Source organism: Oryx dammah, unplaced genomic scaffold (genome assembly GCF_014754425.2).
Source record: "Oryx dammah isolate SB20612 unplaced genomic scaffold, SCBI_Odam_1.1 HiC_scaffold_2, whole genome shotgun sequence".
Lineage (NCBI taxonomy): Eukaryota > Metazoa > Chordata > Mammalia > Artiodactyla > Bovidae > Oryx > Oryx dammah.
Window position 1 is genome coordinate 159214412 of NW_024070186.1, and position 21853 is coordinate 159236264.

The 21853-nt window shown below is 60.2% G+C and overlaps 2 protein-coding genes across 2 annotated transcripts; both read left to right on the plus strand.

The window, feature by feature from the left end:
* The first annotated feature begins 5148 nt into the window (after positions 1-5148).
* Positions 5149-10595, plus strand: ATP6V0C (ATPase H+ transporting V0 subunit c). The gene is made up of 3 exons (XM_040254535.1): positions 5149-5426; positions 9514-9697; positions 9839-10595. The coding sequence occupies exons 1-3, from the start codon at positions 5348-5350 to the stop codon at positions 10041-10043; spliced, it is 468 nt and encodes a 155-aa protein (XP_040110469.1). The 5' UTR covers positions 5149-5347; the 3' UTR covers positions 10044-10595.
* A 138-nt stretch (positions 10596-10733) lies between these two features.
* On the plus strand, positions 10734-19129 carry AMDHD2 (amidohydrolase domain containing 2). The gene is made up of 11 exons (XM_040254546.1): positions 10734-10884; positions 10962-11098; positions 11179-11318; positions 14696-14750; positions 14927-15139; positions 15212-15300; positions 15375-15519; positions 15599-15706; positions 15869-15937; positions 16763-16864; positions 17164-19129. Exons 1-11 carry the CDS (start codon positions 10802-10804, stop codon positions 17250-17252), a joined length of 1230 nt encoding a protein of 409 aa, XP_040110480.1. The 5' UTR covers positions 10734-10801; the 3' UTR covers positions 17253-19129.
* Positions 19130-21853: the final 2724 nt, after the last annotated feature.

A 21853-nucleotide genomic window follows, 5' to 3' on the forward strand; every position in this document is an offset into this window, starting at 1 on the left:
TCAGAGGCCGGCCCCCTCAGGCTGGGTTGCTGCCCTCTCCTCCCACTACCACCTCACGCAGACCCCCTCTGGGCCAGGTGCAGGGTAACCCCAGCTTGAGCTCCCACCTGCAGCCAGCCGTGGAAGTGCTTTGTTTTACTGTCTCTCTAAACATTAGATGGTTGCCTTCAAAGGGAGTGAGGCACGGTGGCCCTCAGGGCTTCACAGTGCTGTGCACCCACCGCCTCCACCTAGCTCCCCATTTTCATCCCCCCAAAAAGGGAATTCAGTGAAACACTTGTTCCCCATTCCTCCCTGTCTCCTGGTTTTTTAAAATGGTGCAATGTGCCCCTAGTAGAAAATTGGTCCAGCACGGGAATACCCACAGGGTCCCGGGGGGCCCACTGCCTCCAGCAGCCCTGTGTGCACTTCCGGTGGGGACCGCCCCTGTGCACTCTCCCCAGCCAGCTGCCTGTCACCTGCGCGCACCCCAGGGCTCACCCGCTGGCTCCCATCTTGCCCGCAGCTGCCCAGCTTTCTGTGGTTTGGATGGTCTGTAATTTCAAGCACAGACAGGAGGATCCTGTCTCTCCTTTGCTCAAACTTTCCTCATCTTTTAAGCCCTCATTTAGAGATCACCTGCTGGGGGCTGTCTGAGCCTCACGGGCCCCTCCCTCCTTTGTTGCTGATTTGGCATTAGGAGCTCCCTGTCCACGCATCCAGCTGCCCCCCACCACCCACCCACCCACACATCCACGTAGAGTGGGAGCTCCCTTTCTCAGTCTGTATTCCCGGAGTCTAGTTCAGCGCCCACACGCAGTAGATGCTCAACATGGGCCAGACAAGTGGCTTAGGGCCGAAGGCTGACTGTTGGAACGGGAAGGTCGTGCTGACTTTCAGGGTGCTGAGCCCACACCAGGCCAGACCATGCCCTCGTGGGCACCCAGGGCTGAGGATTCATTCGACATCTTTTCTGCGAACCTGCTCCCCGCGCCCGGCTCAGCGCCAGGCCCTGGTTTACTGTAAACCCACAGGATTCCCCCGGCCCCGGCCCTGGACAAAGAGCCGCACACCGCCCCCTGGCAGTCAGCACTGGCCCTCGGCTCCCTGCCTGCTGCCAGTCTGGTTGTCACGAGTGGAGAATCAATCAGACTGGGACTTCCCTGCACATCCAGTGGCTTAGACTCCGCGCTCCCACTGCAGGGGGCCTGGATTTGATCTCTGGTAGGAAAGCTAAGCAGCTCAGCTCAGCTAAAAAGAAAAGAATCAGGCCCTGTCACAGCAGCCCTCAAGGCTCTGGTCAGTGAGAAGAACTGCTCCGTCTCTGGGATCACCCCCTTCCTCCACCTCTTGCCTCTCTCAGGGCCCGACATTTTGGAGTCGCTTGGGGGATACAGTGTTTCCCCTGCAGGGCTGGCTGCCCCAAGCTGTGCCTCAACCTGCCTGTATAGAGGACAATTTTTTATTTAAAAAAAAAAGTGTATCATTTTGTGACCTCCAATTATTTAAATTATACTCCAAAGATCATCTTATTTATCCCACCCCTCCCCCTCTGATAGCACAACTATACTTTTTCTTCCATCTCCTCGAAACCTTGCCTGGGCCACATATGGCTCTTATCTAGCGAGGTCAAGAGGGCCTAGGGCCCTCTCAGCGTCACACCCTCTGGTGTGTCTTCATCGCTACTCAAAAGGAAAGGCTTGTCCACTGGGAGAGGGTATTCTAGCTGGACACACCCTCTTCAGTTTCCTGATTTCTTAATAAAGTTGCCATGTCGGGCTGCAGGACTCTTCTTTCTGCCTTGAAATGGCCTTCCTCAGGATAAGTTCAGCTTTCCAATCATCGGGGGCCCGTTGCTACTATATTCTTGGTCTCTGTCTCCCCGGTCATCCTCTCCCTTCCCTGTGTGAGGTGATACGTGTGCGCTGTGTACTAAGCCACTTCAGTCGTGTCCAGCTCTCTCCGACCCTATGGACCTTAGCCCACCAGGCTCCGCTGTCCATGGGTTTCACTAGGCAAGAATACTGGTGTAGGTTGGTTGCCGTGCCCTCCTCCAGGGGATCTTCCTGACCCAGGGATCAAACCGGCATCTCCTGTGCCTCCTGCGTTGACAGACGGGTTCTTTACCACTAGCACCACCAGGGAAGCCCTTCCTCTGCAAAGCGTTATTGGGTTTCTCCTACCATCTTCCAGTGCAGACAGTGGGTTTGTTCACCTCCGTTAGAACTCTCAGGGAATTCAGGACTCCACCCCACATCTCTGTATACCTCTCCCTACCAGGGTCTCTGGCTTGAGTTTCCCAAAGCCCCTCCTTTCATTTATTTCGCTGTGTTTGGTCTTAGTTGTGGCACGCAAGATCTTTAGTTGCAGCATGTGGGATCCAGTTCCCTGACCAGGGGTTGAACCCTTGCCCCCTGCATTGAGAGCACAGAGTCTTAGCCACTAGACCACCACAGAAGTCCCAGCACTTCCTTCTTTATTCCTGGAAATCCCCATCCACACTGGGACAGGCCAGCGGCTTGTGATGCTGAGACTTCACACCAGGGGCCGCACAGCTGGCGGGGAGAAGGCAGAGGCGTGTGTCCCTGGCCAGTCCCTTCCACATCCCCTGGACTTTCTCCCACCCCCAGGGCTCGCCTGGAGCTGGGAGGCCAAGGGGAAGGTGACCTGGGTCCCTCCTGAGTCTGTCACCGGTCACCAGACACTCCCTGACCTCTCAGGCAGGAAGCAGGCAGTGTAGAGAGCTGCACGGGCCACGCTCAACCAGTGGGGCTTGAGTTTCAATTCTGCTCCTCACTAGCCAGCTGACACCAGGGAAGGTGCTTCACCTTCCTAGACCTAATTCCTTGTCCACAGGATGAGGGTAATGGTGAAACCTTCCTCAAAGAATCATTATGAGGATTAGGTACGCGCCCCCTCCCCCAATGCTTAGGGGGATGGTGAAGGATTCCCGAGAGACTTGTCCCATGTACCATTTAGGAAGATCCTCTGAGACAGGGTGGGGAAGACTGGGCAGGTGGCCAGGTGAGAGGCTGTGAGGAGACTCAGGGCAGAAGTGAAGGCCCGCTTGAGGGGCGGCGGCGCTGGAGTGGGGGACAGCTGAGAGCTGGGAAGCCACAGAACCTCAGGGCCTGGTGAGTAATGAAGAGTGAGCCGTGACTCGAAGGCTCCTGGTGAGGCAGCTGCCTGTATGGTTGGTTGTGCCCCTTGCTGGAAATGGAAATAACCCAAGGGGAAGCCGCTGGTGACGTGGGGGGAGGTGAGCTCAGTTTGAGGAGATCCACTGGGACCTCTCACACCAGAACTTGGGCAGAAAACCAGAAGACAGTGAGCAGAGCCAAGCTGCCCTCTGCGCCCGCGGAGGGAACGGTCTCCCTGAACTCCCAGTCTCGGGACTTCAGCCATAGAGGGGTTTGCACGCTCTGCCACCACCGTGCTTTTGGCTGTACAGTTGTCTGAGGGGTTCTGTCCTGGACCTCCTTTCCTTAGTCTGAATTCTGCCCCAGCAAGCAGCCTCCCTCCCACCTAGCCGTGCTAGCTCCCTGCTCTGGGCTCCCCAGGCGTGGACCCTAAGTGCCTGGAGTTACGGGGGCTGGGCCTGGGGCAGGCATTCAGGCATGCACTTGCCCGGATGGCTTCAAGTGTGGAAATGTATGGGTGATCACCCAGGGCACGGCAGGCGGAGCCCTGGAAACACCCAGAACCTGCAGTGACGCTGAGGCTTCAGCGCCTGGGCCCGTCTTTGCTTCTCCTTGTGACTCGAGGAAGGCCATGAGCAGCAGGGCAGGTGGGGGTGAGCCAGAGAGAGTGGAGGGGCGGTGAGGCGGGCAGCAGGCCGAGGCAGCAGACAGGCCCCTTCAGAGAGCCTGACAAACGGTCAGCTTGGTCACCAGCAACCTGCCAGGGCAGCGGGCTGGGGAGGAGCTGGAGACACCAAGTGAAGATTCCTCTTTCCAGAAGCCAGAGTCAGGCGGTGGAGGGCGGTGGGGAGGGCTCAAGCCGAATGGCGGCCTCCTCTCTTTGGAAACAGGACAGAGATGGCACTCAAGGGTTGCAAGTTTGGTGCTGGGGGTGGTGCAGACCCAGCCTCACGGTGGGGAAGAGGCTATGAGGCAGGTTCCCGGTGTGGAAGATGGGTCCAGTGGGAAGGCCAGGCCAGAGGTAGTAACCCCAATGCCCACGTGGAGAAGACTGATGACTGCTATAGCTCCGGCTGTTCATGAAGAGTGCTTTAATATCAGGGCAAGGGGTGGGGCTCAAGGCAGACCCAGGATCAGATGGCAGTCACCCAGGGCTCCTGAAATGGGCCAGATGAAAGGGCAGAGGGAACTAGAGCTGGTGGGCAGAGATAAGGCAGCCAGTTGGGGTACCAGTATACCCACATGAGATTATCAGGGTAGTCCCAGCCCCAGGCCAGACGGTCTGCTAGGCTCAGAGGGAACCACTTACTGCTGTTCCAGAAACAAGGGCAGCCATGGATTCGTGGGCTTGCTGTGGGAACAGGCAGGACAAGGGACCCCAGACGAGGTAGCTATCCGGGGAAGACTTCAGGTCGTGCAGGGTTTCAAACCAACCGTGCCTACAAGCTGAGGGGTAGAGACAACCCCTCCAAAACAGCAGTCTAGGTCCTTGATGCAAAAGAGGGCACAGATACAGAGTAGGGGCCTCCTTTTCCTAGGAAGCCACGGGAGAAATCCCGAATTGCTGGGCGGGTTTGGAAGAGACTGGAGACGGGGCGGACAGGGGGCGAAGGTGGTTGGTGTCTCGGGACACAGGACTCCGGCTCCGCCCTCAGGTCACCCCGGAGGGTGTGAGGACGTCGAGGGTAGACCGCAGTCCTGAGTCCCTGCGGGCTGGACCGTTGGGACCCCGCGGCCGGGCTCCACTCGGAGACCATAGAGGAACGCAACGCTCGGAACCGAAACTCCGCGGAGCGGCGCAGCCGCAGAGAAGGCGGGGCGCCGCGAGCCCCGCCCCGTATGCTAATCCAGCCGCTCCCCGCCCCGCCCCGGCCCTGCGACCGGACGGGCCCACCGCAGCTGGGTCCTAGGGGCGCCCGCGGCGGCCGGCGCGAGGCGGCGCGCTGGGGTGCAGGCCGGCGGGGCGGGGCGCCCGGCGTCCCCGCCGCGGCTCCCCCCGCCCGCGCGGAGTGGTGCGGGCCGCAGGGGCGGGGCCCCGGTCATGTGACGCGGCCGCGGCCGCCATTTTGTCCTGCGGTGCTGGTATTTAGAGCGCAGCGGCTGACTGGCCGGGTCGCCTTCGCAGCCTCCAGACAGCTCACCTCGCGCAGCCCGCCGCCCGCCGCGCCCGGCCCGACCTCGCCCCGGCCTCGGTCCGCTGAACTCGCCCCCCCTCCCCACCCGCAGACATGTCCGAGGCCAAGAGCGGCCCCGAGTACGCTTCCTTTTTCGCGGTCATGGGTGCCTCAGCCGCCATGGTCTTCAGCGGTGAGCGCCGTGGCAGGAGGGACCCGGGAGACAGGGGACCCGCGGGGCTCGTGCCTGTTGCTCCCCGGGGTTCGGCGTGTGACGTCATTTTGACGTAATTTCGAGCTGCTGGGGGGGGGGTTCCCGGGTCTCACGTGACTGCGGGGGGGTGTTGTAAGGACCCTGAGGGCTGCAGGGGCCGTCGGGTGTCTGGAGAGTGGGGCCCACGGACTGGGCCCAGGTGTGGGTCCCAGGGTGTCCCGGACGGCCCCCTGCCAGCCGGTCTCTTCGGTGCGGGGGAGGGGCGCGGCGTCGCTGCCATCTTAGTCCCCGGAGAGGCGGGGGCAGACCGGGGTGGGGGCCCGCGGTCCTGCGCTTGCTCCGCACCCGCCCCCCCCCCCACCCTGCTGGCAGGTGTGACATCACGCCTCGGAAAGCTTACCCCCACAAGGGGCCGGGTGCTCCCCGCCGAGGTCCACGGCCCTCGCCCTTGTGGCGGCCTGCCCCCCGCCTCCATGGGGCAGCGGGGGTTGGGGCGTTCAGGTGGGTTTGCACTTAAACAGGTGCTTCCAGTTAGGGTTTGTTGGTGTTTCCCAACACTAGGCTGTGTGGGTTGGTAGGAAAAGCTGGGTTGAGAGGTTGGTCTTGAAAGCAGGGCAGGAACTCAGAGGTGGGAGTGGAGTCTAGAGGTGGAGGTGGGTCAGACAGGCCGAGGGCGCAGGGTGGATGTCCAGGAAACAGGCCAGCCTCTGCACTGTGTGTGGACGCTTGTCTGGGTGGGCGAGTTAGCGTGGATCCATGCCTCAGCGTTGTGGTGATTGAGCTTTCTTCCTTGGGAGGAGCCTTCATTTCAGGTCTGAATGAATGAATGACCTTTCTCCCCTTTGCTGAGGCCTGGAGTTGGGAGGGGCTGCCCCAGGAATGGAGAAGGGGGCCTTCCAAGGTTCTAGATGACACTCTAGTTTTGAAGTGGGGTCTTAACAGTCTTGGGTGTAAAATTCAGTGGAAATTGGCCTTTCTGGGAGATGAGCACTTGGGCCCAGCCAGGAATGTGGGACGCAGAAGTGAGTCCTGACCCCCCTACAGCCCCACCGACTGGTTTGGCCTGGCCTAGTCCAGGCTTCCTTGGGTTAGTCTGGCTTGGGGCTTTGATGACTCGCCCTGCCCCACCCTATCTTGGACTGGAGAAGCTTCTTGTGCAGGTATGTGCAGGGATTGAACTCCAAACAGTGTCTGCTGACTGTAAACACCAGTGGGGTGGGGGTGTGGGGACCTCCCTCTGCCCGGGCCTGCCTGCTGCAGGTCACAAGCCACTGAGTAGGCCCTGCCCTTCCCATCATGTGGGAGTTAGGGGTCATTTGTGGTGGGAGAAATGCCTGTACTTCCCCTTCCACCCTAGGTGCCGCCCCTGTTTCCACATCTTCCAGAGCTGCCTGTGCCTGCTCCTTGTGGTGGACAGCTGTCTGTGCCTCCTTTTTCTCCAGTCTCTTGCGATGTTTGCTTCCGGAATACCTCCAGGGCCGGTGCCTGGCCACTTGTGGGTTGTTGATTGTGTCTGTCATTGGCCATTCAGCCAAACTCAGTTGAACTCCTGGGTGCCAGACACTTGGGGACATCAGTGAGGAAGACAAGAACCTTGCCCACATGGAATGTGAATTCTGGCTTTGTTTTCCCCCAAGCCTTTTTCTGTATCCAGCTCTTGGCCGCCTTCCAGTCACTAGGTGCCTCACTTCCCACTCTTCCTAGAACTTATTTGGTGCCTTTGAGCGGAGCCCTCACCAGCAGGCCTTTGAAAGTTACTGAGAATAGGGTGTCACAGGTCCAGGCTCCTGGGGATTGGGAGGCCACCTGCTCTGGTTGGCTTGTATACAGCTCCATCCTTCTCCCCTCCCCGTAGGTGGCTTGCTGTGGCCATACAGTTGCCAACTTTTTATACTTGTCCAGTTGGGTCAAACTCTGGTTTGATTTCTTTCTCGAGCCTGTGTCTCCAGGGTTTGTCTTCATCCACCTCCTCATGCCTGCCTGCAATTGCCAGGCTTCAGGTGTTGCCAGGATGACCACAGTGTATCTGCTCTCCCTGGCTCAGATGCTCCTGGCCTGCCTGGATTGGATGAGGTCCACGCCAGATCCTGTCTCCCATTCCGCTTCCCCTTTTTTTTTCTTAATTTGTGACCCAAGTCTTGAGTGTGTTTTCGTCCTGTTTGCCGCGGGCCTGTCCGTGGCTCGCTCTCCGTCTTCTCTGACTTCCTCCCTCTCGTGGGCCTGCAGAACCGTCTCCTGGTTTCTGTCTTGCACCATCTAGAGCCACTTCCGGCCTGGCCTGTGGAGCTGGTGTCCAGGCCTGCCCAGGCCAGGCTGCTGCTCCTTCTGACAGTCTTCCCATTCCTTCCCCTCGTTCCTCTGGTTGCTCCCCACCCCCAGCCACACGATCTCCATGCTGCCCTCTGTGGGGATGGGCCCAGCTCACTAGCTGACTCCCCAACTGCGGCCTTGCCGGGCCCACTGCCTGGGATGCTGGCTTCCCTGTAAGGTCTCACCTGGCGCCACACAGCAGCCTGTGCCCTTGCCCTTGAGTAAGGAGCCCCGGTACTGGCCTGCTGTGGTTCTGCGCCCGCAGGAGGCGGCCAAAAAATGCCCTGTTGCTCCAGGAATGGCTTCATAAAGACTAGCACCTGATGGCCAGATGTCCGAACATGCAGGGCTGTGGAGGAGATCATGCGGGTCCTTTGCCCTGCCCCCGCCCGCTTCTTCCCTCTGCTCCCCCGCGGTGTCTCTGCTCCATGTGGTCCGGAATCGTCTTCTTTCTCTTGCCCCATCTGTCTATGTCCGCCAACTCACTGGCATCCCTCTGCTCAGTTATCTCCTGTATGAAGCCCTTCCCCAGACCTTGCCACTCTTCCTGAATGTGTTGCTGTGCTTGGAGGGGCCGTATCTGTCTCCTTATCACGCGCAGAGCCCCTCTGGCCTCACCGCTGCTCTGCAGTGAGCAGACTAGTCATCTTTCGCCGCCCAGCTAGGTGAGTCAGGTCCAGAAGAATGTCTGCGACCGTCCTGGCCCCTACACGTCTGCCCCAGGTCAGCCTCTACTCAGCAAGAGGAGCCTTGGGGGCAGGCAGCAGTCAGGTGTCCTGCTTGGGCTCCCTCTGGCTTTCCCTTGTGCTTGCAAACGTTTTTCTAGACTCAGAGGACAGGCTGGGGGGATGGGGGGTGGTTTCAGGAAGGCAGCCCACCCTGGGAAGAGGGAGGAGGGACGATGGCAGGGGAGACGGGAACCCCGCAGTGCCTAGACCTGCTCCTGCCCACCGGAGAAACTGGGCTTCTCAGAGGTGTCTGCAGAGTCCTTGGGGTCGGCCTGGGTGATGACGTCATAGCCCACTGTCCTTCCTGTCCCTTGTCTTTGACTGTCTTTGTCTGGTTGAGATTCTCCTCAAACTCAAGGTTCCTGGCCTGCTGTGTGCCAGGAGGGCCTTTCCTGATGGAGCTCTCAAACACAACAGTGCTTGGTGCAGCATGTCCCAGAGCTGGAGCCGTGGGGACTACTGCGGGTCCGGTGGGGAGTGGATGAAGCTCTGGCCTAGAGCGCGAGTTGCCAGGCCAGCTTCCCCTAACCCTGCGCTGCAGGGGCTCTGTGTGCTATTTTGATGTGGTCCCAGGGTTGGTGGGCTGACCCTGGCCGGATGTCTGGGCCATTGAGATACGCAGCTTGTGCTTTTCCAGGCCTTTCCTGACCTGGGAACGAGCCTGGAATCTGCACTGCTTCTGGGGACCAGCTACCTGTTTGCCGGTGTGACCGGGCAGCCTGTCCCAGCGCCTCTTTGGGGGTCTGTGGGAGCGTGGGGTCTGTGTAGTGGGCCTGGGGAGTGCTAGTGAGCCTGGGTTGGGGTTCCACTGGAGCGAAAGAGCCCAGGTAGGCCAGACAGCCAGGAGGGCCTCCGGGGGAGGGGCACAGGAGACCCCAAGTGCTGGCCTATGGCCAGTCTTTGCAGAGGCCGTCTCCCGCGCTCTTGCCCTCGGGGTGAGCACTTACATTGGCCCTGGAGTACACCAAAAGCTGCCTGCCTGGTCCTGGCCTCAGGTCCTCTGGGCTCACCTCACTTTCTCCCGCCAGCCCTGGGCGCCGCCTACGGGACAGCCAAGAGTGGCACGGGCATCGCAGCCATGTCTGTCATGCGGCCAGAGATGATCATGAAGTCCATCATCCCGGTGGTCATGGCCGGGATCATTGCCATCTACGGCCTGGTGGTGGCAGTCCTCATCGCCAACTCCCTGAATGACGGCATCAGTCTCTACAGGTGAGGGCCGGCCGGCTCTCCCAGCCGCCTGCCTGGGTGGAAGCTGCGGGCAGCGGGGCGCCTTGGGTGGGCTGCTGGTGCCCCACGCCAGCTGCCTCCTGGTGGTGGACCAGCATGCTTCCTGTGTCCTCCCTTCCCCAGGAGTTTCCTTCAGCTGGGTGCGGGCCTGAGTGTGGGCCTGAGCGGGCTGGCAGCAGGCTTTGCCATCGGCATCGTGGGGGATGCGGGCGTGCGTGGCACCGCCCAGCAGCCGCGGCTCTTCGTGGGCATGATCCTCATCCTCATCTTTGCCGAGGTGCTCGGCCTCTACGGTCTCATCGTCGCCCTCATCCTCTCCACAAAGTAGCCCTGCGGGCCGCCAGCCACAGAATACGATTGATGTCAAGACCACCCCCTCCTCATTCCACAGCGACAGCCTGACACACGCACGGGGCAGCTGCCCGCCAGTAGTCGGTCTTGTAAATGCGCAGTGTCCTAGTGCACACCGTCTGTTGCCCCAGCCTCGCCCCTGCCCGCCCCGCCCCGTGCTGTGGACATCTGGGCCCACCAGTCCCCACCCCAGCCCTGACCAGTGAGGACGCTGGCCTCTGGCCGTCCCCGCCCATCTGCCCCAGAGTGCTCTGTGTATAAGGATGAATTAGAGTTGTCATTTTCTCTTCACTGGATGTTTATTTATAAAGATTTGACCTGTTCATACGTCTGTGGAGCAGCTCTCCGTCTCCCAACTCTATAGTAACCTTAGGTAGACTGTTGCGTTGTGCGGTTACCGTTTACCCTGAGACTCGTTGGATGGAACCACCTCCTGCAGCCCTGGTTGCCCCAGGCCGCGGGCCAGTGTGCTCGGCCCGTGGGCCCTCGTGCCGCTGCGTGTCCAATAAAGTTCTCAGATGTGACCGGATGCCTGTGTGTGGGTCGCTGTCTGGGCCCGGGCGCGGAGACGGGGCGCCGGGAGGGAGGGGCCGAGGGCGCTGCTGAAGCCGCCGCCACGTCACTGCGGGCCGAGCCGGTCACGTGGGATAGCTGGTCACGTGGCTCCGCCTCTATCAGCTGAGGGTCACGTGGTCCAGGCCGGAACCCGGCGCCTCCCGCTCGGCTGGGCTCAGGATGCGCGGCGGGCAGGTTGCGGCGCGGGCCCCGGTGATCCAGTTCACCAACTGCCGCATCCTGAGGGGTGGCGCGCTGCTCAGGTGGGCGCAGGTGCGGGCCGGGGGGCGCGGGCGGGCTCCGGGCCGGTGACGCGAGCCCCCGCCCGCTCTGTGTGCAGGGAGGACCTCTGGGTGCGCGGGGGCCGCATCCTGGACCCGGAGAAGCTGTTCTTTGAGGAGCGGCGCGTGGCTGACGAGCAGCGGGACTGCGGCGGCTGTATCTTGGCGCCCGGGTTTATCGACGTACAGATCAACGGTGCGGCCCGGGCCCGCGGGGCGGAGACCCCGAGGGGAAGCTCCGAGCCCTGGGCGACCCCTTCTTTTCTGTGGCCGCAGGTGGATTTGGCGTTGACTTCTCACAGGCCTCGGAGGACGTAGGTTCGGGGGTTGCCCTAGTGGCCCGGAGGATCCTGTCGCATGGAGTCACCTCTTTCTGCCCCACGTTGGTCACATCGCCACTGGAGGTTTATCACAAGGTGAGGTCAGGCTCCCAGCCTCAAAGGAAGGAGGCCCCTTGAGCACCCGGCCTCTTGATTTTCAAATCTCATCTCGTCGGGTCAACCAGCACCCCGTTGGCACTCGAGCCTGGCCTCACCTGCTGGCCTTCTTTCCCCGGGGCTTGGGGCCCCCTTCCCTTCCCCCTCCCCCTGGCTTTCTCATCCAGGTGGCCCTCTGCCTGGTCTGCCATTGCAGCTGTGCCCACGGGCTTCCGCGTTCCGAACCTCAGCACCTTCACCCTCCCCAGCCTGCACGCTGGCCGCCTCTAGGCGCCAGAAACTACCTCCTCGACTCAGTCGTCGTGTGTGTCCGTCACCCCCGCCCCAGGGACTTTCAGATTGCCACATCCTTAGCTGCTCATCCCCCAGACTGGTCCGTGGCAGGCAGCTCCTGGGAACAGCTTTCATAAAGGAGCTCCATTGTCCATCGCAGGCTTCCTCTGCTGCTCCCATCCACACCCACTAATCGCCACTTCCTTAAGTCTTGGGATTTAGTTGTCTAAGGTCCATTGGTCCTTTAAGAAGTTTCACTTTGTACGCAGGTTTTCTGGTTTTGCTCTTTATCACGTTGTTACATTCCGTCTTGTCTTGTTCTGTGTATTGTTCTGTTTCTCTGAACTGTAGCAGGCATACGTCATACTTGATTATTTGGTACTACTTAACTTTTTTAAAAGCTTGTGGTTACACGAATAGCACAGAGTTCTTGAGTTCTCAAAAGTTAATCAGGTTATTCTTTCCTCCTCTACCTTTTATGTCCCAGTTCTGTAGTTTTTCTCCAGAACAGGGTCCAGCCCAGGATCCCAGGTTGCCTGTCTGCTACGGGGTCCCCATCTGGGTGTGTGCGCAGACTCACAGCCAGGTCTGGGGGAGATTGGCCACACTCCTTGGGTTCAGTCCCGGCCTCCTGACTTCATCTGTCAGCTGAGAAACACGGGACATTCATTTCTTGTTTCCTAGTCTCAGTTTCGTCAAAACTTAAGCAAGGCTTAAGGTTTGAAGAACAGTGGAGTCCATCTATTAGTGTTGTGTGCTCAGCACTACTCTCGGTTCATATTAAGCCCCTGGTAGATGTCAGCTGCACTCATCTTTCTGGAAATTTCCCGCCACTCTCTTATCACAGAGTCTGGTGTCAAAAGCCAAGCTGATTTTCCCACTGCAGACTGGCCCTCAGTTCTGTGTTTTTTGTCTTAGTCATCAGGCCGTGATCTTCCTGCTCGGGACCCGGGAACAAATCCACGCTCTTGCTCCCTTATTATTTGTCCTCATTTCTCTGGTCCCCGTCAGGGGGTGTAGTGGCTGTTATCCAGTCTCCCCACTGCTGTCCCAGCCCTGGGTCCTGCCCAGGTGTTTTCCCCGGGTGCCTGGCTCTGCACATCATCCACCCCTCTCCCACTGCCCTGCAGCCAGCCCAGGCAGCTCCCTCTGCCCCAAGGCGTTCTGCCTGGAAGGCCTTTGCTTTGCTCTCTCCACCCCAGCAGTGGGCGCCTGCAGCTCCTTTGCAGCCGAGCTGCCTCCCAACTTCTGCAGCACCTTCGAGGATCCTGATACAGAGTGTGGGGCTCCTGCCTTAGGGAAGGAGTTTCCGGCCAATAGGGCTTCCATCTTAACATTTTCTTCCTAGCACCGGTCACCCCTCATAAATGCCTTGGGAGGTAGAGAGTAAACTGATTTGTAGAGGAAATTGAGGAGGGCTTTGAATATGAAAATGTTAATACAAGGTGATTGCCACAGAAGCTACAGGACTGTTTAGGGGCACGCCCCCACGCACTGCTCCTGCCGTTCTGCCCGCCTTCCTGCGGGGTCTGTTCACAGCGCACAGAACTGGATTGCTAGTTGGTCAGAAGTCCTTCAGGGCCACTGAGACCAGCTGCTTTTTTTCTGGGGTCTCCTCCTCCCACCTTGCCCTTCCCTGTTCTTCCAGGAAGAGGGGCAGCGCACTGTGTCCTCCGCCTCAGCCCCGCTGCTGAGTCAGCATCAGGCTCCTCTGCGAGACAGCCAGGCCCTCTGTACTGTGGCCTTTCTGCTGCCTTCCCGCTTTGCATGCGCCTCATTCCCTTCGCCTGAAGACTGTGTTCTGTCTACTTGGTCTCTCTTTTAAAACTCTGTGCTGGGAAAACTCAGTTATTATCTCTTTTTCTTGTTTTCACTCTTTAACTCTTTAGTGAATTTACGTGTATCACTTGGCTTGTTAGGAAAAACTTCAGCCCTTTGCTCCCATCAGTTCCCTCCAAGAGATGGTCACTTTCCACTGGGCTAACCTGTGGAACTTGTCTCCATATCTCTAAAAGATGTACCGATACTCCTGTTTTTTGGTTTAGGGCAGCGTAAATGGGCTGGGAAAGATACGCGTTAGCCCTGGGCCCTGTCTCATGCCCTTCTAGCTCCCCGACCTCCCCAGAGTCTCCCGTGGTTCTGATTCAGTTATCAAGACTCATCATTTTCTCATCTATCAGCTCTGTTTTCCTCGGAGTTCACCTCTTTGTTTGCTTAGATTTTTGATCTGCTGACTCAGCCCCACGGTTTCAGCCCGTTGTCTCCCTCTGGGTTCAGGATTTTGGGGTTCTGCGAAGGTTCCATCCATCCTGTCTTCCTGTGGGAGCTTCAGCGCCCTGCTCTCCCTGCCCTGGCTGCCCATGCCCACCTGGCAGCTGCTCTTCAGGTGTCCGACTCAGCCTGCCTGTTTCCTGTTGTCTTTGTCCCACTGAGCATAAGCCTCTTAAAAATCCCTGTGCCTCTCTGGCTCCGGCAGAGGGTGCCTGGGTCCCCCAGGCTCCCCGTTCCCCATCCTTCTCCATGTTGAAGGGGGTGTGGGCTGGGGCTCCTGCCTGCTTTGTCCACCTCTGAGATGTGTCACCTGAGCGCCTGGCACACACAGGTGACTTGGCCCCTGGTGTCCAGACCCGGGCGCAGCGTGGCCTCACCCTTGGTGCCTAAGCTCTCTGGCCACTTAGCCCTGCCTCGGCCCCTCGCTCTGCCTGGATGGCGCGCACGCCTCCTGCCTCAGCCCTGCTTCCCCAGCCTGCAGCTTGGCGACGTCAGGCTGGTCGCCCTGGCTGGGTCCAGGCCCTTGGTGTGCGGCCCGCTGCGTCCTGGCTGCTGTCTGATGGGGCCACCTTGAGGACCCCGCTGCCCCCTTCTTGGGTGCTGTCTCCATGCCTCTGGGTCATCTCGGGCAGGCCAGTCCCGCATCCCCACATCATTTCTGGATTGCTGTGCTTCCTGGTCGAGGCCTTCGACCATCTTCTGACACCTGAGGGCAGGGCTGCGCTCTGAACTCCGGCCTCTGACCTTGGCTGGGCTGTGACCTCTGGGTGCTGGGCCGTGGGGGCAGGGCTTTAACAGCTGGTTCCCCCCAGGTCCTTCCTCAGATCCCCGTGAAGAGTGGTGGTCCCCATGGGGCAGGGGTCCTCGGTGAGTGGCTCGCCCCTCTCCCCACCCCTACCCTGGGAGGCTCCTTGGGGACCTGTTGGCAGCACCTCGCCTTTCCAGATGCCCAGTTGGGGAGGGAGGGCAGGCAGGCAAGAGGGGCCAGGGTGGGGGCTGCAGGGCAGGGGGCCTACTAGAACCAGCCCCTCCCCTCCCCCCAGGGGTACACCTGGAGGGCCCATTCATCAGCCGGGAGAAGCGGGGCGCGCACCCCGAGGCCCACCTACGCTCCTTTGAAGCTGATGCTTTCCAAGACGTGCTGGCCACCTACGGGGCCCTGGACAATGTCCGCATCGTGACGCTAGCCCCCGAGCTGGGCCACAGCCACGAGGTGATCCGGGAGTTGACGGCCCTCGGCATCTGCGTGTCCTTAGGTAAGGGTCAGGGGGTGTCCTCGCCTCAGGGCGTCTGCCCCAGCTCCCAGAGCTGAGTCTGGGTCCCCACAGGGCACTCAGTGGCTGACCTGGGTACCGCGGAGGAAGCCGTGCAGAGTGGGGCCACCTTCATCACCCACCTCTTCAACGCCATGCTGCCTGTGAGTCCCGGGCTTGCTAGGGAGGAAGGGGCAGGGCCCTGCAGTCACTCATGGACCCCTCCTGCCCCACCCAGTTCCACCACCGCGACCCCGGCATCGTGGGGCTCCTGACCAGCGATCGGCTGCCTGCAGGCCGACGTATTTTCTACGGGATGATCGCTGATGGCATACACACCAACCCAGCCGCCCTGCGCATCGCCCACCGGGCCCATCCCAAGGGTGAGTGGCAGAGCAGGGCAGGGCCAGAATGGGCAGGAAGACCAGGTGGGGCAGGTCCTGAGGCCCCCTCTCCCTGCAGGGCTGGTGCTGGTCACTGATGCTGTCCCTGCACTGGGCTTGGGCAATGGCCGACACACGCTGGGGCAGCAGGAGGTGGAGGTGGATGGGCTGACAGCCTATGTGGCAGGTGAGTGACCCCTGTCCCCAGCCCTGCCAGCGTGAGGTAGCCCCTCGGCACTCTGGTGGGATGTGAGCACCTGGGTGTTCCCTGCTGACCCTCGGGGTGCCCCAGGGTGCCTGGTGTCCTTCCCCCCGCTTGCCCCCAGAACCTGCCCTTTCTGCTCTCAAGGCACCAACACATTGAGTGGCAGCATCGCCCCGATGGACACCTGTGTGCGGCACTTCCTGCAGGCCACAGGTCAGTGAGAATGGGGGTGTGTGCCACGTGTGTGCCCCGCGGTGGGGCAGAGGCTGTCTCTGGAAGAGGCTGGAGACAGGGACCACCAAGGTCTGTGTCTGGTGGGATCCCCAGGAATGTGACCAGGGTTCCGCCTGCAGGAGGTTCCGTCAGCAGGAGAGGTTGGCGCGAACCAGCCGGGGGCCAGAACCCAGAGCAACTGGCCCTGGAGCCACAGCACCCAAGGGTGGGGCCTGTGAGACTGTAGCTGCACAGCTGTGGGGTGGGGGCTGTGCTTCAGGGTTGGCATGTTATGGGGGGCTGGGGTGGGTGTCTGGCAGAGGCGGTGGTGGGCCAGGCCCTGAGAAGCCCTAGGCAGTGCCCTGGGGCTGAGGTGTCAGGCAGGGGGCTGGGGGGAATGCTGTGGTCCAAGGTGCTGGTTGGAGGAGCAGGGAGATGGGTTAGAAGGCAGATGACAGCGGTGGCCTGGCTTGGCTAGTGAAGCAGGGGCTGGAGAGGATTGGGGTACCAGCAGCATCCCCAGGTTGGGGAGGGGAGGCCTTGAAGTTCCGGGACTTGGGAGGACCCTGCTGGGGACCCTCTTGCCACCATACCCTGCCCCAGCCCTGCAGGGAGCTCACTCACAAAACACTTTGGACCCAGATGCCGTCAGCCCCTCCCCTTGGCTTCCAGAGAGAGTACCCCTTCCGGAGGCAGGACCTTGGGCATCCATGAGGCCACCCGGGACTTGGTTCTCTGCCCCTCACCCCCCCACCCCCCACCCCATCAAATGGCAGAGCCAGCCGGGAGTCAGGGATGGTCACCACCACCTGTGTCCCCAAGCAGGCTGCAGTGTGGAGTCCGCTCTGGAGGCTGCATCCCTGCATCCAGCACAGCTGCTGGGGCTGGAGAAGCACAAGGGGACCCTGGACTTCGGGGCTGACGCAGGTCAGGGCCCAACAGGGGGCAGCCTGGGACAAAGCCGGGGTGGGGGCAGGTGGGCCGCAGGCAGGCGCTTCCCCATCCCCAGGGGCTTCGCCTGGCCAGGGCCTTGGTCCGGCCCCTCTTCCCCATCGGGCAGGCCAGGCTTTCTGGCTTCCAAGATGGGTATGGCAAGGGTGTGTGGGAGCACTGTTGGCTGCCCTCTGCTGCCACGAGCTTTGCTCCCAGGGCCTCACCCTAGCCTCGTGGTGGGGGCAGCAGCGGCCCTGCCTTTGCCCTCTTCTCACCGGCCCCCTCTGACCCAGACTTCGTGGTGCTCGACGACTCTCTTCATGTCCGGGCCACCTACATCTCGGGCGAGCTGGTGTGGCAGGCGGACGAGGCCAGGCCGTGACCCAGGACCACCGCTGGAGGGGATGCCCAGCCACAGCTGGACACTGTTGGTTGGGCACTGGGGAGCTGGTCTCCACAGAGCGAAGGGAGCCTCGGCCCAGGTGGAGGCCTCGGCCCGGAGGCGGCGGCTTGGATAAACGTGTGCCCCGTAGGGACGCGCCTGGTCTCTGAGTTTTGCTTCACAGTGGGACTTTGTTCCACCCTCACCACATGCCTTTGGTGGGGGTGGGTGGGTGTTTGTCCCTTAGGGTTGGTAGTGGCCTCTCTACCCTACCTGTGGGATTCTGGGGCTCAGTGGAGGCAGCGGGGCCCCTCTCTGTTAGACGGATGTGTCGGAGGCCTCAGCCCCACAGGCAGATGGGCCAGTTGCAAAGGTGTGAAGGGCTGGAGGAAGGGGCTTAGGGAGCAAGCGTGAGGTTTAAGTTTGCCTGTGGCACTGAGGGAAAGGGAGCTACATCTTGAAATGGTCAGCAGGAAAGAACAGGATCCATTGCTTCTGGAGACAAGGAAATGGTGGAAAGAGCTGGAGAAGGGAGAGGCCTCAGATGGGCACCACAGAGGGTTTGGGAGGCAAAGGTGTGCTATGGGTCATTGTCTGCACTCCTGAGTTGGGTGGGCAGAGTGGAGGCCCAAGGCCACAGCACTGGACCGAGACACATAACCGGGCCCTCCTCTCTGACCTTCCAGAGAAGTCTGCACTGGGCTTGGGGCCCCTGGGCTGGCCCTGGTCAACCTGCCCAAGCAGCAGTCCCACGCTGCCTGGAGTCCTTGGGATAATCAGGGCTCCAACCCTACCTCCTGAGTAGGTGCAATGATCCGTGTGCCCCTGGGGTTGGCAGAAATGTGGGCGACCCTGCCTGTGCTGGTGGGCTGCTCGAGGTCCTCGGTGTGTGTCCCCCATCTGACCTCTGTGTCTGTCCATCAGTGTCATCCTGTGCCTTCTGTGTCCCCGGCCCTGGCGAGAGCTCCCCATGCTGGGAGCTTGGGCTCTTGGGCTCCTTGGATAGAACAACTTTGAGGTGTGGGGCAGGGGGTTCGGGGGTGCCTTGCTGGCTCTGAGGACCGTGACCCAGCAGGGGTTGGTGCAGCCCCACGCCTGAGGTCGTCTTGATGTCCCCTCATTTGGATTCTGTGGTGGGTGCCCCTTCCCCCTTCACAGGGGAGCAGCCCTGGGGGCAGCAGGTCTGGGGCAGAGTTGTCGATGGCCCCAGCCACTGCTCCCGCCTCTAGACACTAAAGGAGGTGTCTGGGCCCAAGGGGACAAAGATGGTTGCAGGTCCCAGCAATTTCTGGGAAGAGCAGCCATGTGACTCAGGGCTGAGGGGTGATCTGGGGCTGGGGGCCACCTGCCAGAGAACAAAATCCCCCCCACCTGCTCAGCCCAACGCCCCCTCCAGGTGTTCCAGTGTATTAACCCCTCCCTTCCTTCTGTCTGTCCACAATCCAAAGGGGGTGTTCCTGTTTGTCAACTGGGGAAGCGGGAGCATGGGATCCCAGGGCTGGTGAGCATCGGCCAGAATGTGGCCTGACTGCCCGCCCAGGGGATAACGCTGCCTCTGCAGAATCACGGAGGGGCTCATGGATGTGGTGGTCAGTGGGGTGACACCAGGGAGGGTAGGCTGGAAGCAAAGGGAACTACCCTGCACAGGCCCAGGGCTCAGGCTTAGTGTGGGGTTGGAGGGGGTGACTTGGGGGCGGGAGAGGAACTGTGACGTGGGGAACAGCCCTGCAGCTGGACTGGGAGTGTGGGTTTTGAGGTGGGGGCAGCCATTGGAGGTTTTTTTTGTGTGTGTGTTAAATACACAGATCGTTCGCCATTGTAACCATATTGAAGTGCAGAGTTCCGTGGCATTGAGTATGTTCACACTGTGCATCCCTAACCAGCATCTCCAAGTCTCCACAAAGCCGACCTGCGCCAAGGACGCCCTCGCTCCCACCCCTCACCCTCGTCGCTCACTTGTCCGAGTTTGAAGCTATTGGGTTTTAGATACAAGAACGCCCTGCGTGGGTAGTAAGGAGACCCTGTGGGGTGGCAGTGGGGCCAGACTCAGGTAAAGTAGGGGGACAGGCTTTCCTTCGTGGGGGCGTGGGGGTGCGGGGGGCGGTGACGCCAGGTGTGTGCTGAGTCACTAGTGAGCGCTGGCGACTTTCACCATTTGGAGAAGCTGGGGTGGAATCAGGGCGGTGACCTGGCATGCTCCCAGCTTCTTCGTGGTTTGTGTGGGTGTGGGTGGGCGTGGGTAAGAGGCTCTGCAGGGACGTTCCTGTCCCTCGCAGCCGCCGCGTCGCGACTCCCCCGGGCGGGGGCAGGGGCCACCTGGCGGCTGAGCTCGGGCGCTGTGAGGCTTCCCCTGGCTGTTGCTGGGGGCTCCCTCTCGAAGCCTCGGGCCCGTCTTCGGGATGACGGGTCTCCAGGCCCCGAGCGCATTCGGCATCATGGTGGGCTGTGGGCTTGGAGCCAGCTGCAGGCGCGTGCAGTGATTGCGGCCGGAGAATCCGGGTTGGGGACGGGCGGGTCGACAACGCCGAACCGGGCTGTGCCCGAGAGTCCGGTCGTCCACAACGAACCTGGTCCAACTCGCTCCGCCGCGGCTTGGGCGCCGGGCCTGAGAGGGAGCGCAGGTCGCAGAGGAGGCGCGGCGCCCGAGGACTCGCGCGTCCTGGGCGGGGCTCCCTCCCGGGGGCGGGGCTCCGGCTCAGGCCATTCAGGGCCGCTCTGCGGAGGGCTGCGCCTCGGCCGAGCAATAGGGGCGCGGGGAGCCCTCTGACGTCTTCAAGGGGTGGGCGGGGAGCTGGAAGCCCGGCCCCGCCCCCTGCCCGCCTCTCCGGAACCTGTAGCGCCGGCACTCCAGTCCTCTTCTCGGCGCCGTGCTCCTCCCAACCTGTAACAGCTAGGTGTGATGCGTCATAACGTGGTCCTGGACCCCTTTCCACATTTACGGCTCTGTTTTACAAGCCGGAATTGCAATTGTAATACGGCTCTGCCATTCACTAATTTTTTGAATTGAACGACATGAAGGGGAGAGCTTCCCAGGTGGGTATATGTGGACCTGTCTCACTGTTTTACCAAGGTGTTCAGTGTTCTCCAAGATGGATATTCCTTGACTTACCCACCGTGGACCTATTGGGTTCCTCCCCACCCAACCTCAGCTGCCCTGGGGAAGATGGACCGTGGAGTGACGGACAGGGAATTCTGTGAATTCTGGTGTCCAAGTGTGTCTAGAAGGCTGCAAGGGACCCTGCCTGGGCGCTCTTCTGGGCCCCGTGGGTTCCTTCTCCATTCTGTGGCGTCAGATGGGGCTTCTGTATTAATTTCTTAGTGCTGAAAAAAAATAATTTCTTAGTACTATTGGAACAAATTACCAAAACCTAAGTGGCTCAAAAGGACAAACTGGTTACAATTCTGGAGGTCAAATTCAAAAATAGGCCTCAGTGGCCTGAAGTCAAGGTTGTGACATCTCTCAGGAAGACTGTCTTACCATCACCAGCTGGTGCACACCACACCACCAGCCCTCCTTGGTTCATGACTCCCTCCCACTGGCAACACTAGCAGTGGCAGGCCAGCCTCACATCCCACCACTCTGCCTCTTTAAGGCAGGGGTCCCTAACCCCCAGGCCACGGTACTGGTCCGTGGCCTGTTGGGAACCCGGCCACACAGCAGGAGGTGAGCAGTGGGCGAGCGAGCAAGGAGTCATCTATATTTACCACTGCTCTCCATCACTTGCTTTACTGCCTGAAAACTCCGCCTCCTGTCAGATGGGTAGCGGCATTAGATTCCCATAGGAGCACAAACGATAAAACGCTACTGTGAACCGCATACACGAGGGATCTAGGTTGCAAGCTCCTTATGAGAATCATCCCCAAACTATCTCCTCCTACCTGGTCCATAGAAAAATTGCTTTCCACAAAACCTGTCCCTGGAGCTAAAAATGCTGGGGGCTGCTGCTTTAATAACTCGTGATTGTATTGGGCTTACCTGAATGATCTCCAGATTTTAAGGTCAGCTCCCTGGCAAGCCACCTTAATTCTTCCTTTTCACATAAGACAGCATATTCAGATGTAGACATATTAGGAGGCTCTGTTATTCTCCCACTGTATCTTCTGGGGAGAAGGGACTAGGCCCGGGCTCCGCACGGCTGCCGTCAGTGTATGAAGGTGCTGTTGCCCTACATGCTGATCAAACCGGATGTTTGCAGTCTTTGGAATTTTGACTGATTTGAGGAGTCGGCCCATTTTAAAGCCGAGAAAGTCCAGTTCTGCCCTCCCTCTCCCAACACATACACATTGACTAGGCTGTGGGATCTTAGTTCCCTGGCTAGGGGTGAAATCCAAACCATGCCCCCTGCAGTGGCAGCACGAAGTCTGGACCACCAGGGAAGTCCCAAGAGGAAACCCAGTTTTAGAGAAGGAAGCTTACTTACCTGAGACCTCAGGCAACTTTCTATTTCCAGAATTCCAGTCTAAAGTTTTCCTCACAAAGCATGATTCATATAGGAGGATGTTTAGCCAGATGGCTTGGAAATCATTGGCTGAGTCGCATTTTTCATCCATCCACTGGCGGCCATGAGCAAACGCATCTTGGGAGCCTCAGGAGTGGTGAT

What these genes read in the sequence shown, in the direction of transcription:
- ATP6V0C (XM_040254535.1), top strand. Translation starts at nt 5,348, where the DNA reads ATGTCCGAGGCCAAGAGCGGCCCCGAGTACGCTTCCTTTTTCGCGGTC. An exon ending in AGCCGCCATGGTCTTCAGCG is followed by an intron (nt 5,427 to 9,513) that starts GTGAGCGCCGTG and finishes TTCTCCCGCCAG; the next exon opens with CCCTGGGCGCCGCCTACGGG. An exon ending in GACGGCATCAGTCTCTACAG is followed by an intron (nt 9,698 to 9,838) that starts GTGAGGGCCGGC and finishes TCCCTTCCCCAG; the next exon opens with GAGTTTCCTTCAGCTGGGTG.
- AMDHD2 (XM_040254546.1), top strand. Translation starts at nt 10,802, where the DNA reads ATGCGCGGCGGGCAGGTTGCGGCGCGGGCCCCGGTGATCCAGTTCACC. An exon ending in CCATGGGGCAGGGGTCCTCG is followed by an intron (nt 14,751 to 14,926) that starts GTGAGTGGCTCG and finishes CCCTCCCCCCAG; the next exon opens with GGGTACACCTGGAGGGCCCA. An exon ending in TCTTCAACGCCATGCTGCCT is followed by an intron (nt 15,301 to 15,374) that starts GTGAGTCCCGGG and finishes TGCCCCACCCAG; the next exon opens with TTCCACCACCGCGACCCCGG.